General features: G+C 33.0%; 1 protein-coding gene across 1 annotated transcript in view; it reads left to right on the plus strand.

Annotated features, from left to right (window-relative positions):
* The window catches only part of IPO11 (importin 11), a 216112-nt gene that overhangs the window by 66715 nt on the left and 129607 nt on the right, over positions 1–19790 (plus strand). Inside the window, exons 8-16 of the mRNA XM_060142999.1 lie at positions 2053–2101; positions 3591–3661; positions 5975–6167; positions 7018–7170; positions 8488–8531; positions 10177–10267; positions 12374–12421; positions 13182–13287; positions 16535–16661. Coding sequence (XP_059998982.1) covers positions 2053–2101; positions 3591–3661; positions 5975–6167; positions 7018–7170; positions 8488–8531; positions 10177–10267; positions 12374–12421; positions 13182–13287; positions 16535–16661 — 882 coding nt within the window. The remainder of the gene's footprint in view (positions 1–2052; positions 2102–3590; positions 3662–5974; positions 6168–7017; positions 7171–8487; positions 8532–10176; positions 10268–12373; positions 12422–13181; positions 13288–16534; positions 16662–19790) is intronic.

Below are 19790 nucleotides of genomic sequence, written 5' to 3' on the forward strand. Positions count from 1 at the left end.
AATGATTTTTGTAATGAGTTCAGCACCTAATTAAAATGCTCTGTAAATGACCATTTAATGATAATTTTAAGGGGTTCTTACTTTATTATTACATAACAATAGTCAAGTGAATTAGTTGATTTGGATTGCAGATTAGTCGATGGTCTAGTTCTGTAAGTTCCTGATCCTCTTGATGCGCTTAAAATTGATGGCCTTTATAATTTTCTCCTCTCTTTAGAGAACCCTGACTGGTACACAAATTATATTTAAAAGAAAATAGAATAAAATTCCTTCTATCTTGTAGCTACTATATGGGACCATTGAACCCCTGTATAAATTTAACATACATATGGGATCTCGGTGATTTTATTTTTCCTGTTTTGAAACATTCTGCTGTTTCATCATCCTAGGAATTATTTTATTGTTAATTATCATTACTTATTCTCAACTGTGCTTAAAAAGATTGAAATAGTATGAAAATGAAAGAATGATGAGATTGCCAGAGGATGAGGCAATAGTGAAATTTGTTGTTGTCCTGCAGTTTTCTTACAGTGTTGTCTACTGTATTGCATCGTCTTTTAGGAAGGTGTAAAAGACCACAAACACTATCTCTTTACTATTAGCTTTCATTTAACACAGTCGAGAGTTCAGGATTTTTCATTTCCTGCTCAAAATGGCTGAGAAAAGAAAATTAACAGGAAAATGTTTTATAATTTTTACATGAATCTGAAGATGGATGCTCTCAGAGAGACCAGTAGCAGCACTCTAGACCCTAGTGATGATAGTGAAATTGTCTAAGTGAAATCCCAGCCTTTGTGTCTTCAGGTGATGATATCCTAGTTGAATTGTCTCAGGCTCAGGAATTGATGAGTGAACAATATATTTCTATATTTCAAAGAAGAAATAGAGCATTCTGTTCTAGTTAGTCATTCATCAGGAAGGCCTTCATTGTGTAGTATTTTGTGACAAAAACCTGGACCATCTCATTTGCTAGCAGGACACGTGACATCTTTTATGATGTTTATACACCAGAATTTATTGATACAAAGAAGTCTGTGATAATTAAATTCTTAAAAATTTTTAATAAAGTTGTTTTTCACTATTCCTTTATATTTATTTCTGTAAAGTTTTTTTAATTAATTTAATTTATTTAATTTATTTTATTTTTGGCTGTGTTGGGTCTTTGTTGCTGTGCGCAGCCTTTTCTCTAGTCGTGGCAGCAGGGGCTACTTCGTTGCGGCGTGCAGGCTTCTCATTGTTGTGGCTTCTCTTGTAGTGTAGCACAGGCTCTAGGTGCGTGGGCTTCAGTAGTTGTGGCTCGCGGGCTCTAGAGCGCAGGCTCAGTAGTTGTGGCACACGGCTTTAGTTGCTCCGCGGCATGTGGGATCCTCCCAGACCAGGGCTCGAACCCGTGTCTCCCCTGCATTGGCAGGCGGATTCTCAACCACTGTGCCACCAGGAAAGCCCTATTTCTGTGAAATTTTCATAATATTTTAAAATATATATTAAAAGGTAAAGGTGTATTGGACCCATATGGTAAATGGTGAGTCTTGCCTTTTCTGGTATCTGAAGGCTAATGTTTTTAATACTTGAGATTGAGAACTCTGCTATAAATAATTGCTACCATTTATTCATATTACGAGTACTTATTATTGCTAAATACCATTCCTGGATTCTGGGATAGAGCAAAATAACAAGGAAAAGTTCTTGGCTCTTAAGGATCTTACATTTTAGAGGGAGGAGACAGATGATAAACAGTATGTCAGGGGGTTATAAGGCTATAAAAAAAATAAAACAGTAAGGAGAATAGAGAATATGTAGTGAAATAGAATGCTTAATAAATAATTTTTTATTTATTGCAAAGTGATTTAGGTTATTGAAATGAGACACTGAGGAGGTGAAATAGTTATTTTGTTGTGGAAGACTGAAGACATTTTATAATAATGGAATAATTTTTATCTAATTTTAACTTTTTAATATGATGTGATAAGTATGTTTTAGTTTCCCTGAAAAAGTGTAAGGTAAAATTATAACAATAAATTGAGACTCTTCAAAATTTTTTTTCTTTTCTAGGGTTTTTTACATGGAATATTTGAACGTCTAAAACAATTTCTGGAGTGCAGTAAGTACTTCCATGATAGTAGTTTTTAACTGTAGAATCCTTACTCATTAATAGCTTCCGCTTGGCACTTGCAAATCTGGAGTGGCTAAAATCTTGTTATCTCGGTAATTAATTATCTGAAATTAAATTGGAAGCTCAGCTTTGTCTTCATATACCTGTCTTGTCCTAAGTATTGAGGAAATGTTTTTTAAAAAATAAAATTATTTTATATCCATTCCTTCCTCTGTATTTCTACTGCTGCTACTACTCCGTTCCATGCAGACATCCACAACGGTAGTATGTTTAGCAGATAATAAGTGTAGACCCTCTGTCAAATGCTGTTTAGACTTTTTATTGATTGTTTCTTTTAGTACATTTTATGTATCTGTTTGATATAAATGTTCTTAAATGGTTACATTCATTTTGTAAATCCCTTGTTTATTAACCTTTCTGACTTACCTATAGGACCCTTTCTGATCCACTCTCCCACACGAAAGAATTTAGCATTTGCATTTGTGTTGTATTATATTGGTGGTCTGTTTGTTATCCTTTTCTCTTCCCTATGATTATAAGCACCTTTGCTCAGGATACACACACATAACATACACAGGATACACATGAATGCGTGCACACACACGTATGTATAACCTGTATACATGTATGTTTTTTATGTGTGAGTGTATTGGGAGACTTACTATCCTGAGAAGATACCTTAGTGTACTCACTTTTAGGGAGTTGCTGATTGTTTTATGTCAGTCATTTTCGGTTTAGTAGAATCATTATTGAGTGTGTTGCCAGGTATTGTTCTGGGTACTGTGCATGTAAAGATGAATAAGACAGCTCATATAATACAGTTTTTTTCCCCTAAAAATGGTCATTTTCCTCTGGTCATCCCCCTGGGGGAAAAAGAAGGAAGAATAGAAGTCTTTCCAGGAGAAGAGAATGACATAACTGTTGAGACAGAATATGATTAGTATGATTAGGGAGCAAGATAGTTAATGAGCTGATGGACATTATTCTGAATGTACAGAAATTAATTATACCAGGGAAATTATCAGAAGAAAATTGTTAGACGATATAGGAAAAATAATGATTATGTTAATCTTTGAATTCTGTGTTTTTACTTATGTTGCTTGATAGGTATTTCAGATATAACTAGTTTAGATTTTGAAACTGTGATTCCTGATTTTATGGATAAAATTGCTATCCTTTTACTGTGAAATGGGCTCAGTTTGTATTTTAGGATTAATTTTATGAAATATGGCACTGAAGTTTACTGTGTCAAGTACAAGTTTTGGTATTGCTTTTTAAAAACTTAATTTTTATTGTTTATTTGTTTAGAGTTGGGAATACACACTAGTGATGCAAAATGTGCAAAAATGCACATAATGCAAAATGTGCAAAAATAAATCTGAGCAGTATTTTTGTAAAAAGTTTTGTCATTGTCTTGGTTGTGAATTTCTAGAATATTATAAATTTTTTACTAATATTTGAAATGTATTTCTAACAGGTAGAAGTATAGGTACAGATAATATATGTAGAGATAGACTGGAAAAGACCATCATTCTTTTTACTAAAGTGGTAAGTTTTTTTTTTATCTTAAGTATGTTTTCTCAAATGAAATGTACATACTCAAATTTAGGAAGGAAAATGATTTTTTAATAAGCATACACTTTCACTTTAGTGTTAAGGTAACTTATTTTCTTACTGTGTATAAGAAAGCTAAAAAACCCCAAAACCCTTGTATCTTGAAGTCTTTAGAATGCATATAAAAATTAAATTTATATACCATATATCATAGTGTATGTCACCTGGATGTAAAAAAAAAATCAGTCCTAATAAATATTAGAGAAGTTGATTCCCATAAGGCTCATTATTCTCAAACCCACTGGAAAAAGCAGAGATAAAGAAGACAGCAATGCAGTTCAGCAGAAAGCAGCTAAGATGTCGCAGTAGATAATACTAGGAAATCATTATATTCATAATGACAGATTATCATCATTAATATCAGATATCTTTTGAATATAATTATATGGGTGCATTGTACTAGGCAGTGTGTATGTATTTCTGATGAAATTAAGTTTTATAAAAAATATTAATTTTTACAAAGTTTTGGTCTTGGAGGTTGGGAAACGTACAAAGAATTGGGTATAGCAGTGAGGAAGACCTGGTTGGAGGACTGCATAGCCCTAAAACAGGTGTTTGAAGATAGGTGGCAATATCTAAATCTGTAGCATATTTCCCCCTTTTCATTGAAGGATCATTAATAGGGTTGAGGTTGTCTGTTCCCTGATGGGGCCAGTGGAGCAAAGGAGTAGAAATGAGCTGTTCTTATTTTTTGTGGTTGGGTAGCAGTTACTTTCAGTTTCAGTTGTCTTCATTTCCAACTCACTTTCAGTTTCTGTCTTCATTTCCAACTCTCATGGTCCAAAGAGCCTCAGCAGCAAAGCCCACCTCATCCAAGATCCAGATAAAATTGACTTAGATCCTTTAAGTTAAAAACAAAAAACACATAGCAAAGTAAAACAAAATGATGTGGTTAGGCAGTGGGACTACACAGTGTGAGTATATAATTTATGAAATTCATATTTATGGTCTTATGACTTTATTAAAGCTTTTTAAATTGGAACATTTAAAGTATGCCTCCAAATAGAACTGAGTAACTTTGAATCACATGAGGTTATCATTCAGCTTCAGCAATTATCAAAATAAGGTCATGGTCAATTCTGTTTTTACCTGTATGCTGCTTCTCTTTCCTTTCTGTTTGTTTTAAAGCAAAGCCCAGATATCACATAGTATTATCTATAAATATTTGAATATGTGTCTTTAAGTGAGGAAGGATTTAAAAAAAACATATAATCTAACAATATTATCACATTTAAAAAGTAGGAATGACTTCTTAATATCATCTAAATATTTAGTCAGTTTTCAGATTTCTCTCATAAATTTTTTATAGTTTTTTTTTTTTTGAATAAGGATTCAGTAGTGTTGGTTCTCTTTATGTCTTTTTTTTCTTTCTTTCTTGTTACTTATTTGTTGAGATAACAGATCATTTCCTGTAGAGTTTTCCATGTTGTGGATTTGGCTGCCTACATCCTGATGTGTTATTTAACATATTTCTTTGTCTCTATACCCCTCCTACTCCCATATTTATTATAAATTTCTAGTTAGATACAGAGGCTTGATCACATTCAGGCCTTTTTTTTTTTGGGAGGAGGATGGCAGTGACAAGAATACTTTACAGGTGATTCTGTATATTTCCTATTGTATCACATCAGGAAATGCACAGTGTCTGGTTGTCTAAAATTGATGAGTGAGCTATTGTAAAGTTCTTCAGTAGCCTTTCCCTTATTTAGCAACCATTGATGATCATAACTTAGATCTGTTGTTTGATTAGGGGTTACAAAATGATGGCAATGTAACTCTATTATTCCTTTTGAATTTATTAGCTGGAATTCTTCTATAAGGAAGAAATCTGTCTCATCAACTGTTTGATACATTGAAATACAGTTGATGCAGGATAGTTTTTTGATTCTTTGCCTTTATCTATTACTTTTTTAAAAGCCTATCTTTTGTATACTTGTACTTTTTGTATCACATTTGCCCATTGATATCAAATTAAGTATGAAGTAAGTTTATTTTGAACCTTGTACTAGAAATAATAGAGAGTTCAGGTAATGAGATATAATCTGATTTAATCCACTGTTGTATGATGTATCCCAGGAAGTATATTACATGTCTATTACATGTGAAACTGCATATACATATATACATGGACTTCCCACCAAGGTTCAAAACTTGCTAAGTGTTTATTACCAAAGTTATGAGATATACCTATGAATGATTATATTTCCTATGTGAATTTGATACATTTTAATTTTTATTTCTTTATAGCTTTTGGACTTCTTGGATCAGCATCCCTTTTCATTTACTCCTCTAATTCAGAGATCATTGGAATTTTCTGTAAGCTATGTGTTTACAGAAGTTGGTGAAGGAGTTACATTTGAACGATTCATTGTCCAGTGCATGAATCTTATTAAGATGATTGTCAAAAATTATGCTTATAAGCCATCCAAAAACTTTGAAGGTAATGCTTTACTGGTAGTTTTATTTTGTTCACTTCCTTATTTTAATCTAAGCATGAAGCAATTGCTATTTTTATGTAAGTTTTTTGAAATTCATTTATTTAAGTCTGAAAAATAAAATATTGCTGGGACATGTAATAGAGATAAGGATTTGAGCCTTTAATATGTGAATGCCAGCTTTTAGAAACCATACAGTGCATTTAGTAAACTTTCTTTTGCAACACAGTAGAAGATCAGTTGAAGCCCTCCGGTAACCACTGCAGCTCATTTGTAGGCTGTATTTATTTGTACAATTAAAACTTTGCTCTGACCTTGTATAAAGTGATGTTGCTTCTAGACAGATTAAATTGTTTGTTGTATTACAGTTGACCCTCCAACAATGAGGAGGTTAATCTGAGTATAACTTATAGTTGGCCATCTGTATTTGCAGTTCCTATGCATCTGAGGATTCAACCAACCACGGACCATGTAGTACTGTAGTATTTACTGTTGAAATATCTGAGTGTAAATGGCCTCGCAAAGTTCAAGGGTAAACTGTATTTGGAATTCATTCATGTACATGTATATCGAGATGAATGAGAAAGTCTTGTAGGACAGAGAGAGAGATACATAAGTAACTCACTTCAATGTGGTGTGATAATATAGCATGGAAATGTACAAGCTATAGTGGTAAGACGAAGCAAGACTGATGTGTGTGTGGTATGAATAAAGGCAAGAGCATCTTTGAGATTTGTCCATAATATAAATGAAAATTTATACACCACTATATAGGAGGTATTTTTTAATTTAAGTTACATAATCCAACTTGGGTAGAATGTCTGTACAATTGACTTGGAAATTTTATTTTTCTAGATAGCAGCCCTGAAACTCTTGAAGCTCATAAGATTAAGATGGCATTCTTCACATATCCCACTTTGACAGAGATATGTAGAAGATTAGTCTCTCATTATTTTCTGTTAACTGAAGAAGAACTGACAATGTGGGAAGAAGACCCAGAAGGCTTTAGTAAGTATCCGTTTTTCAGTCTTTGCATGGTTCTTTTCCCCCTTCCATCAATAGATATCATTTGTTTGAATGACAGGTATAATAACACTGTATTTTAATGTAGTACTTTTGTTCTGAGAATCTTGGTTTTTAAAAGTTAGCTTATCATTCTCTCTTTATTAGCCATTAGCACAAATTGAGAAGGAGAAAATGAATGCATGTTCAAGTATATAAAATTTTTTCCAAAAACATAAAATTTTTTAGATGTTATGAATATATCCTATAGTTTAAAACAAAAATATAAAATTAACTGTCTTTCTCTATTATCTTTGTGGTTCATTCTGTATTATTTTTTATTTGTAGAAATTTTTACTTCAGAACGAAGTTTGGAGATGAAAATTTCTGAATTGCCGAATGGATTACCTATTTAAGTTTTAATTTAAAATTAATTTTTTGATGATTAAAATGTTTTTATAGGAGTTCTTTTTATCTATATGAATTTTAGTACTAGATAGAATATCAGGTCCTTTGCTACAGAAAATCAAGGACTTGTGTACCTGATAAAGTACCTGTGTGTGAATAAAGTGTTCGTGTGTGAATTGCTTCAGCCATGGTCAGACATAGGCTAGATTTTAACCTCTACTCATCCCTTTGGCTGGGTGCCTTTGTGTAGTTATACACATGTTTCCAATATTTTTAGAACACCTTAAACATTTTTGTAAGACTTATCTTCTTTCTCTTTTTCATTTAAAAATATTTTAATCCATTTAGAAAATACAGCACTACACTGTATAATGCATATTTTGTTTTTGCTTTTTCTCTTAAAGTCTTATGCTTATTGCTTTTTTTAATGCAGTAATATAATATTATAAGATGAAACACTGAATCCCTAGAGTTTTAAAAGTCCCTGAAGTATTTTACTTTAAATATAGGAAATTTATGGAAAATGGCTAATCATTTGAACTTGTAAAACATCATTATTGTATGAAATGATTCTCAGGATTGTAATGATAGTGTATCAGGTGATGTCACATACTCTGGGAGTGACAAGTACTTTGAGCTTTCCTCCATACAGAGTTCTTAATGAAAGTAAGAATCCTTATGGATATGAGCACTTGATAGATGACTATGATGTACACAGATACGATCTGTAGGTTATAGTAAAGAAATCTTTGTAAGGCCTTGTGTTCCCAAGCATGCGCTCTCAGTGTTATTTTAAAGCAGTTCACAGCTATATTATATTGATATTATTTAAAGTCTTTGTTTTCCAAACTGAGATTTTGGAAACATCATTATTGCATTTGTGGAGAGCATCATTTGTTATATTTTTAATTGCAGCAGTGGAAGAAACAGGAGGAGATTCTTGGAAATACAGTTTGAGGGTGAGTATTGATTGAAAGAAAAATTGATAGGGAAAAGTTTAATGCTTCTATAACTCTTAGTAGAGAATGATACTCTATTGAAGATTTCAAGCATTAAGTCAGACAGGGAACATTTATTCATAATTGCAAGAGTCCATATTTGAGAGGAAAGTACTTAATTAAATTATGAACTTAGATCTGAAATTTTTGTTTAAGTTGGAGCTTTGCAAACTGAATTTTTCTTCATTTTACAAATTGATTGGGAAATAACTGTCATTGCAGAAGTAGGAAATGTTTTTGCAGTGAAAGCTACCTTTTTTTGGCTAGAATGATTTTTTTCCTCCTAAGTATTTCAGTAATTATAAAGCTCCTTTTGATACATTATTTCTCTTACTATCTAATATGATTCTCAGAGACCAGCCCATTGCTTTTAGTTATAGAATGCTTTTTAAATATACATTTATTGATAAGGGCAACATTTGAGGAAGATTTATCAAATGTGGTCTTTGAACTATTTTTTGTTGTGTTTACATAATTTACGTAATTTGCCATTATTTTCCTAAGTGTGTTACAGTTTTTAGTTTCATAAGCTTCCATAGAAAATATTAGTGCTTAAAAGTTTTTTTTTGTTTGTTTGTTTTTTGCGGTACGTGGGCCTTTCACTGTTGTGGCCTCTCCCATTGCGGAGCACAGGCTCCGGATGCGCAGGCTCAGCAGCCATGGCTTACGGGCCCAGCCGCTCCGCAGCATGTGGGATCTTCCCGGACCGGGCATGAACCCATGTCCCCTGCATCGGCAGGCGGACTCTCAACCACTGTGCCACCAGGGAATCCCACTTAAAAGTTTTTTTAAAAAATTTTGTTGCTTTAAGTTTTTAAAACTTTCTCTTATGGAAAATGTTAAACATATTAAAAAATAGAATAATATCATGAACTCTTCTGTATTCGAAACCTATTTTATCAGTTATCAACTCATGGCTAGTCTTGTTTCATAGAAGCACTCTTTTACAAACCACTTAGATTATTTTGAAGTAAATATCTGAGATGACCTGTCATTTCATCTGTACATATTTCAGTCTGTATATCTGTAAGATTCCTTTTTAAACATAAAGCACAATACCTTCAACATTTAATTATACTTTATATTATGAAACATCTAGTGATTCAGTACTTTTAAGAATGAAAATGAATCATTCTTTTTATTTGTGATTTCTTTTTGTGTCTGTTAAAGGAAGAACAACTCTGGTGAATTGAATTCATGAATTGCTGTTGTTACTTAAGTCATTGCCAAGAAAATATACAGTTTTTAACATTAATTCCTGGACAGTCATTTATAATTCTGTAAATGAATGTGACTCCAGATTGCTTTCTAGATTTAAAGAATTATTAATTAAACATGTAAATTTCTCCTCTTCACAGTTTGGCGTTTTGGAATGCATAATGCCAAATGATTGAAATAGTGAAATAAACATTCCATGTTAATAATTAAATTATTAAATTTGATTTTATTTCTGACTGTGTTTACAAAAAACAGCAATAAACTTTTTTTCAAAAAACATCAAGAATTGGAAACATAGAGTTTTAAGAATGAGTATTCTTTGCTTTAATGTAGAATTAATCAATGCAGTATACCATTGTTTTCATTAGAAATTTTTTTCCCCCAACAGCCATGCACTGAAGTATTATTTATAGATATATTCCATGAATATAACCAGACTCTTACTCCTGTACTTTTAGAAATGATGCAAACACTTCAAGGTGAGGTATATTTTGTGATACTTTGATTTATCTTTTAATTAGTGTTCAGTAAAATATTTTGAGTGCCTACTATGTGCAGTGCAGTGTTTCCTAGATCATATACTAGACATGAATTTGAGAAAGACAGAATGTGTGCTTTTCTGAAAGAGTGGCCTTCAAGATAGAAAACAAGGATGGGCAATTCACAAATGAGATAGGCCTTGAATGTGGTAATTAGATTTTGCTGTGGTAAGCATACTAGCAGCATAAACAAAATAGCAGTCAAGTATATTGGTTGGAGAAATAGTCTATTTGGAGCATGCTGTAGGAAGTAGTGGGAGAAGAAGTTAAAATAATAAATGTTATTAGCCTTAGAATAGTGGCAGTGGGAATGGAAAGAAGGTAATGGATTTAAGAGAAAATGATGAAGTGAAATTTTTAGCGCTTGATGATTGTACTTTGTACACAAGTAATTAAATTTTTTAAGTGTCACAGGTGATTTATCATTTTTTTAGTTATTTTTATTATCAGAGAGTAGTTGATTTACAATGGTATGTTAGTTTCTGCTGTACAGCAAAGTGAATCAGTTATACATATGTCCACTCTTTTCTGGATTCTATTCCCATATAGGTCTTTAGAGTATTGAGTAGAGTTCCCTGTGCTACACAGTAGGTTCTTATTAGTTAGCTATTTTATGTATAGTTGTGTGTGTATGTCAGTCCTAATCTCCCAATTTATCCCTACCCCACCCCCCTTTCCCCCTTGGTAACCATAAGTTTGTTTTCTACATCTGTGACTCTACTTCTGTTTTGTAAATAGATTCATTTGTAAAAAGTGATTTATCACTGACTATTCTTCTATACTATAAATTTCAGAGAGGAGGCCATGAACACATCTGTGTTGTTCACACCTTGTTCCCAGCGCCTAGCACACTCAGTAACTGTTGATTGACTTTTGGCAATTAACTGACTGCTGGGCAAGGGAAAGCTATCAAAGACTATCCTGAACTTTAGAGTCTTAAACAGGTTACTTGATTGGTTTGGGCAGGAGTCACATTATAAGGGTTCAGGTATTGAGTAGGTAGTAATGTAAGGAAATAACAGCAAGAGAATCTCCTGTAGAGAAGGAGATTCCTGATCTTGTTTGTAGTATTATAAAGGGTAGCTCACTTTTTAGGCTTTTGTTTTCTCAAAAATTTAATAGAGTATTCCTGCTTAAGTTATAAACCAAGGGAAGAAATGAGCTATCAATCAAGTTTTTTGTGTTCGTTTTTAAGGATAATTTGAATAATAATTGTATTTTCAGTTTTTCTTGAACCACTGTAGGAAAGTGGGTAAGCTAATTAGGTTACACTGTGGTAAGCTGCTCTATGGGGTGGTAAGGTTTTCAGTAATTTCAGTTTAGTTATTTTCTTTCTAGTTTTGGAGCGATTTGCTTATTTGGGGCTGTACTTAACTCTAGTATTTGGACTAGTGAGCTTAAGAAATCATATTTAGCAGCAGAAAGGTGCTTTGATAAACTTGCTAGAAAACGTTCTATTCTAAAGAAATATACTAACTAAGTAAACTGTATTTTTTCCTGTCTTAACCATGGTAGTCTCCTTTCTGGAGAGTAGTGCAGAGACTGCCGGCTTTTATTCTGAAGTTTTCACATTATGTAATGGCTCTCGTTTTTTCTGTTTGTACTTTGCATTTTGTTGTTAACCCTTTAATGTATTGTCATAACCTGGTTTATTTTTTATGTTTAGAACTTCTTGTGTGAATTGCCCATACTTGTTCTTTTTTTTTTTCTGTTGTGGGATTCATCTTTTTATTCTTTCTAAGAATTATCTCTTATAATCAGGGTACAATACAATAGTTAGCAATTTGGCATACATTTTTCTAGAACGCTGCTTGACATAACATTTTCCATATATGTTATAATGATTTTTTAAAATTGTAATATAGCTTTACATGTTGTATCTGTGTTCTCTAACGGTGATGGTAACAAAACTTAAACTTTCTCTTTACACCTACATGTAATATCACAAAATATATTGTACTTAATGAATTGAGAAACTAACAAATTGAATTTAAATATCTTTTAAAAACTAGTTTTATTTACGTTTGCTGATACTTATTTTTTCAGGGCCCACTAACGTGGAAGATATGAATGCACTGTTAATCAAAGATGCTGGTATGTTAAACGAAAATGATTTAGAAACATTTCTTCAGAAGATGATGTGTCTCTTTTGTGGCAGGTGTTATGCTGGGAGAGTTGGGATGCAAAGATACCTTAAATTTAGGAGCTGCCTGGTGGTGGAGATAGCCAAGTAAACAGACAGTTGATTATAACATAGTATCAGTTGATTAATGCTACAATAGGTGGTAATTATGTAGTACTGTGGAAAACTACAAGGTAGTTTTGGTGTACCCAGGGAAAGGCTCCTAAAGAAGTGTTCTGTGCGAACACAGGATAAGTGAGAGTTAATAAGGGGGAGGGGGCGGTTCCAGACAGAAGGAGCAGTAGGGACAGAAACTTGAAGGGAAGAGGAACAAGTCCAGTTAAGTTTTGAATTGGGTGTATTTTTGTTTAATTGGAACATGGAATTTAATGGGTTGTGGTGAGAGAAGAGGCTGGAAAGAGGATAATTAGGGACCCCATAGCATAAAATATTGCATCTATTTGGAAGCAGATGTTGTTTTTATAATTTGACTTGAATATTTTTAAATGAATGTAATTTTCTGTTTGAAAGCACTGAGTATTTAAGAAAAACATAAAGTAACTTAAATAATGTTTCTAAAATGTCTGTTTAAATAATTTCCCAGATTAACATATTGTAGATTTCTCTCTATTAACATATTACATATTTCAAAGTAGTCCTTAAGGCTTATTTTCTTGCATAAGGACAATTAGCATTTTGCCCAGTATCTGAAATTAAATTTTTTCTTCTTAGTGTATAATGCTGTTGGATTAGCGGCTTATGAGCTGTTTGACAGTGTTGATTTTGATCAGTGGTTTAAAAACCAGCTTCTTCCAGAATTACAAGTCATTCACAATAGGCAAGTATAAAACTCTGTGTTTGTTATATACTTATTTCATCTTATTGATTTTTCTAATGAAGACAAGAAAGCATGAAAATTGCTTAAAATTTTAAAAAAGTCATAGTCTGACTTAGCTGATAGTGTCCAGTGTAGAAAGGAATAAGACTTGTGAATCTTATAACTGAAAAATAAGCAAAATCGTTTCTTGTTATTTTACTTCAAATGTGAATTGTGACATGTATGAAGTATTTGATGTTACATAAGCTAGTTTGCAGGAGGAAATTTTTGTTTTTTAGTTTAGTTTTGTTTTTTTTAATTTATTTTTTATACAGCAGGTTCTTATTAATTATCTATTTTATACATATTAGTGTATACATGTCAATCCCAGTCTCCCAGTTCATCCTACCACCACCCCCTTGCCCCCCACCCCCGCTTTCCCCCCTTGGTGTCCATACGTTTGTTCTCTACATCTGTGTCTCTATTTCTGCCTTGAAAACCAATTCATCTGTACCATTTTTATAGATTCCACACATATGCGTTAATATACGATATTTGTTTTTCTCTTTCTGACTGACTTCACTCTGTATGACAGTCTCTAGATCCATCCACGTCTCTACAAATGACCCCATTTCGTTCCTTTTTATGGCTGAGTAATATTCCATTGTATATATGTACCACAGCTTCTTTCTCCATTTGTCCGTTGATGGGCATTTAGGTTGCTTCCATGACCTGGCTATTGTAAATAGTGCTGCAGTGAACACTGGGGTGCATGTGTCTTTTTGAATTATGGTTTTCTCCAGCTGTATGCCCAGTAATGGGATTTGCAGGAGGAAATTTTATGCAGAGGTAACAGAAGATGGAGATCTCTGAATTCTAGAAAGAAATTGTATACAAAAGGAAGCCAATTGGAGACTTAATAGAGGCTAGGCCTGATGCCAGAAGTAGCCTAACCAAAGTAACATCCATCAAAGGTGACTGCCTTGGGATCACACGGAGAGAGCATACTGCAAGTCTTTGGGGAGAAGGAGTTGCAGAGACACCATGGCAAAAAGTATTTGGACACACATTAGGCTTGTATTGAGGTGCCTAATTCAGTAGTACAGATCTATCTGACATTTAGTAGGGTTTTTGCCCAATTCTTCTGTTGCATATACATTTAAATACTTGCCTAATTATTTTAATTTTAGGTACTGAATGAGTAAAATGGAAGGGAAAGGGTCTTCCATAATTTTAAAAATTTTTCTTCATTTAAAATTAGACACCTAAAAAAAATTCCAAGATACTTTTTTCTTGTTTTGAATCGTGCAGTTCTAGTGATTTATTTCTGTAGATGTGGTACTTGTCAGGATGCCTAGCATATAGTCATAGATCAGTTAACATATCTTGACTACTTTAATAAATGAATAGAAAACTATCTATATATGGATCATTTTATAAATATTTAGAGCCATAGAATTGTAGAGCTGGAGACACTTTAAAAGTAATTTTGACCATTAAGTAGCTATCCATTCAGTTATTCAGTCATTTATTCAATCAAATATTTTCAGCACTGGAATTTGCTGTGTCCTGTAGAGGCAGTGGTGAATAAGATGGGCTTCAATTCTGCCCTCAGAGAGCTAGTGAGCCTCTGTTGGAGAGAAAGCCTTTAGTAGGGAGACACATGTGCACTTTGCTTGTCCTTAAACCCTTATAGGCTGTTTAGTCTAGACTGATCAACCATGTATTAATTACATGTTGAAATGATAATATTTTGGATATATTGCAATAAATAAAAATATTAAATTTTCACATGTATCTTTTTACTTATTTTAATGTGGGTACTAACAAATTTAAAATTGCATATTTGGCTTGCATTATATTTCTTTTGGACAGAACTGAACTAGACCAGTATTTCTCAAACTTTAATGTGCATATGAATCACCTGGTGATCTTGTTAAAATGCAGGTTCTGGTTTAGTTTATCAGTCTGGGTCAGATTGTGTGATTCTGTCACACTTCCAGATAATGATACTGCGGTCCAGGAACCACACTTTGAGGAACAAACTGACTCCTATTCTTAACTTTGCCCAGAAGTGACTGTCATCTTGGAATTTGAACCTTTCTGAGCTTCATTCTCTTTGTCGAGAACAGAATGTTGAATGTGGTAATCCCAGAGATCTCAATCCAAAATTAAAGACTCTGTGGTTCCTTCCTTTACTCTACACAAGTCTTGTTTACTTCCACCTCTGGGACTTTGTTCAAATTGCCCCTGTCCCCTGAAGTGGCGTCTTTTCAGTTTTTTGCCCCAAATGCTATTTATCTTAAAGACTGTTCAAATCCCATCTCCTTCTGCCTGCTCTTCTCTCTTTAGTTTCTGCAATCCTAGTATATAGGTTTGTAGTCTTTAATTCTTTTAGGTATGTTAAACATTTTGAAAGCAGGGAATACACTTCATTTGGAACTTAGTGAATAATTCTTTTTACGTGTTTAATCATATAAGATTATAATTTTCTAAAAAATGTGGTATATTCATTAGTTTGCTACATTTTCACCCAGAAATAAATATCATCTTGCCACTAAAATAAATATAATATCAAGAAGAGACTTTGTGGGTGGAATTCTTGGACACAAGTGATTTTTCTCTTTGCCTAAAGAACCTTCCTTTTCTTTAGCAAAGATGGCCATAGAGAAACAAGTATATGTACATGTTACTGTAAATGTTTTATAACTTAAAAAATACAAATCATTATTTTGGTAATCTGAGTCACAATTTGTAATTGGGCACCTTTTACAAAATTAGAAACTTTAGCTGAAATCAGTATAAATTTATATGCATATTTTATGTCTAGAGATTTCTCACAGTGTTCTGAAAATAACCTTTTATGAGATTAACAGTATTGGAATTGGAAAATTCCTTTATTATTACTTTTTGGGGCCTGTCCAGCCTTAGGGTTTGGAACATTTGCTAGTTATACCTATTTAGATTAACTTTTTTTGGTTACTTTAAGGAACAGAAGTGGACTTGGTTTTTATGTACATAACTATGTTGTAATTCTTTAATACAAAATAATCAGATTTACAATATATCTGCCTAAGAATTTTCAGTTTTTCAAATCAGAACTTTGTTAGTATTTATACTGTGGTACATTTAAAAGTGCTTTTAAACTTTTATATAAAAATGCATATTGTTTTCTTACTACATTTTAGATTTAAACGATGAAATATACTAAGTGAAATAGGCTTCTTAAAATATGTAACCTTTTAATTTCATGATTTTCCCTATCTAGGTATAAGCCATTGCGACGCAGGGTGATTTGGCTCATTGGTCAGTGGATTTCTGTGAAATTCAAGTCTGACTTAAGACCCATGTTATATGAGGCAATTTGTAACTTGCTTCAGGATCAAGACTTAGTGGTATGTTGCTTAAAGGTTTTAAAAGAGTTATTTTTATAAGTTTAAGGTATGTTAAAGTTCAAATTCAGAAGTGGTTTATATCTTTCTGTAGAATGTTGGTGGCCTTTCAGTGCTGTAGTTATTCCTTGGTGAGTAGTTTGATTTGAGGGAAAAAAGTCCTTTGATTATTTTTTGCCCTTCTCATCACTAGTAAATTAAAAAAAATTTAACCAAACTCTACTAATCTAAAATTATATTTTTTAATAAGAATAAAAGAAGGCAGTTTTTAAAAAATCCTTTTATAGCTTTACGTGTCCTTTTTCTTATTCAGAATAGAATTTGTCATTTTTACATTTAAGATAACACCATAATCTGTTTCACCCTTACTATTGATTTTTTCTTTGTCTCTCAGTTTTGGGGTTTGTTTGTTTGCCTTTGGAATTGTTTATTTTAGGACTTTATGTATAGTGTTCACATAATATTCTTGATTTTGTGTTACTGAAAACTTGATAATGACGTCTTTGTTGCTTCTTTTGTTCCCCTTCAAGGCAAGTAGATTTGCTGCTTTATTGTATGTCATTTACTCAGAGGGTTTTTTTTAAAAATATTTATTTATTTATTTGGTTGCATCAGGTCTTAGTTGCATCAGGCAGGCTCCTTAGTTGTGGCATTGGAACTCTTAGTTACAGCATGAATGTGGAATCTAGTTCCCTGACCAGGGATCGAACCCAGGCCCCCTGCATTGGGAGCGTGGAGTCTTATCCACTGTGCCACCAGGAAGTCCCCAAAGAGGTTTTTTTTTTTTTTGCGGTACGCAGACCTCTCACTGTTGTGGCCTCTCCCATTGCGGAGCACAGGCTTCGGACACGCAGGCTCCGCAGCCATGGCTCACAGGCCCAGCCGTTCCACGGCATGTGGGATCTTCCCATACCGGGGCACGAACCCGTGTCCCCTGCATCAGCAGGTGGACTCTCAACCACTGCGCCACCAGGGAAGCCCGCCAAAGAGGTTTTTTAAAAGAAGTTCAGCATAGTGTGGAATAGTATCCTCCCCCCACCCCACCCCCACCGTTGGTGCTTTATTTTATGCCTGAGTAAATATATTCATGACTTGCTGTACATTTTCTTTGTCTTGTGCTTAGGTTTGACTCCAGCATAGTCTTTAAAAAGTGAATCTGGTTGATTTTTTTTCTGAGCTTCAAATTATTTTTAGATAAAATTAAATGATTCCACCCCCCCTGCCCAAATTTTGCTAAGATCTTGTTTAATCATTTCTCAATATACCACCTTCTAAAAAAATTTCGAACCTACCCAATTATCCTGTTTTTCAGCAAAGGCTTGGGTCATACTTTTCTTGTTTTCACATGTGTGCCATGATAATATAAACTACTTTTAATGTTCAACAAAGGAAAACATAATTAGAGAAATTACAAAATTAAGAAAACATTATAATTGCAGAAGCAGTGATACATTCTAAAAGCAAATAGAACTGATTTTTGGATTTTCTACTTAAATGTTACCTACTTTGTGTAAATAATTGAGAATTTAAATATCATTCTGTAATTATTAAATAGTTTAAGCATCCCATGCTTAAACAAGAGAATCCAGTTTTATTTTACCATGTTTAAATTCTTAGAAGTTTGTTAATATAATAAAACTTAGCTGTTTCTAAGAATACTATTTGCTGGAATTAATTTACTTTTGTAATACCTTTAGAATAAAGCATTTGTAAGATTTAAGTTTTGTTTTCCTAGTTGGAAATATTATTTGCTGTTCTATCAGTGGTATCAGAGAGAAGACATTAAATGCTTCATGAAAGTGTTACAGAAGATTTAAATTTCAGGTCAGTTTTCTGTGGGAAAGAGAAATTTCTTGGATCTTCTATTCTTTTTTTAATGAGTCTATTAGGAGAGAAGTGAAGAGAAAATGAGTCATTTAGGTCAGCACTTTAAAAGCAGAACGTTAAATCTGTCACATCAGTAAACATTATTGGGGGAAAAGGGTTTCATGGCCAGTTAAGTTTGGAAAACACTGGACTAAATATTCAAATAATCCTCTTTACTGTAGGACCCATAAGAATCTTTAAAATGTACATCTGTGTAGTGACTATCCAAGGTGACAAAAACATTAATATACAAGGAATATACTTTGAGGAAATGCTGCTGTAGATATAGATTTGCCCTTTTCCTGTATGTCTTCCAGTGGCTGCATCTCATTTTTACACTTTTACAGTTTTGGCCTGCCAGAATTATTTTCTTATAACTTCTTAAGAAGACAGTGTTTTGTAAGACACTAAGTTCATGGTGCGTACATTGTGTCCCCCCCTTTTTTTAAGTACATTTAAGATCAATAGTATATAAGATATACTATTCTAATTTCAACCTGTGAGAAACGCTGGCTAATGAAATGTGGGAAGATACCTTATACATACAGACATACACAACAATGTACAGGCATTCAGACATACATGTACAAACATACATGAGTGCATTTGTATGTATATACACATATATACACACACAAAGTATATAGATTCTGATGAATCTAAATCTTCTTTGGCTTTCAGAGTCTATGTTCTCTTGCTTGATTGCTGCTGTTATGGAGTTGGGATACATTTAACTAGTTGTCTACATGGCTTCCTAGTCTTATAGCCGTGTTATTACAAGGCTTGCTGTGGCAGAATAGAAATAGTGCAGCAACTGGAGAAAGCAACTTCCCCAGTTGGTATAGGACTCTATAAATTTTTTTTTTTTTTTTTTTTTTGAGCAGAAGAAGGTTTATTGCAGGGCCAGACAAGGAGAATGGGTGACTTGTGCTCAAAACCCCCTAACTCAGGACTCTATAAAATTTTATAATGTCAGAAGCTACTGGGTAGAGTAAATATCTCTGATAGTTGCATGATAGTGTTGTTTGATCTGGAGGAATATAATGCAAATTGAGTGAAATTTTTTTGGTTTATTTGAAATAGTGTTATAACTTTTCATCAGTATTTAGCAATTAAAACTTGATCTAGGCATAATGGGCAAGCATTTATAATATTGCAGTATTTGGAAACTTTTTGTAATAAATGTTGGGAATTTTGATTCGGTGTAAGATAATGCTACTTTGAAAACTTTAACTTCTAAGCTTCTTTTTTTTTTTTAAATTAATT

Source organism: Lagenorhynchus albirostris, chromosome 3 (genome assembly GCF_949774975.1).
Source record: "Lagenorhynchus albirostris chromosome 3, mLagAlb1.1, whole genome shotgun sequence".
Lineage (NCBI taxonomy): Eukaryota > Metazoa > Chordata > Mammalia > Artiodactyla > Delphinidae > Lagenorhynchus > Lagenorhynchus albirostris.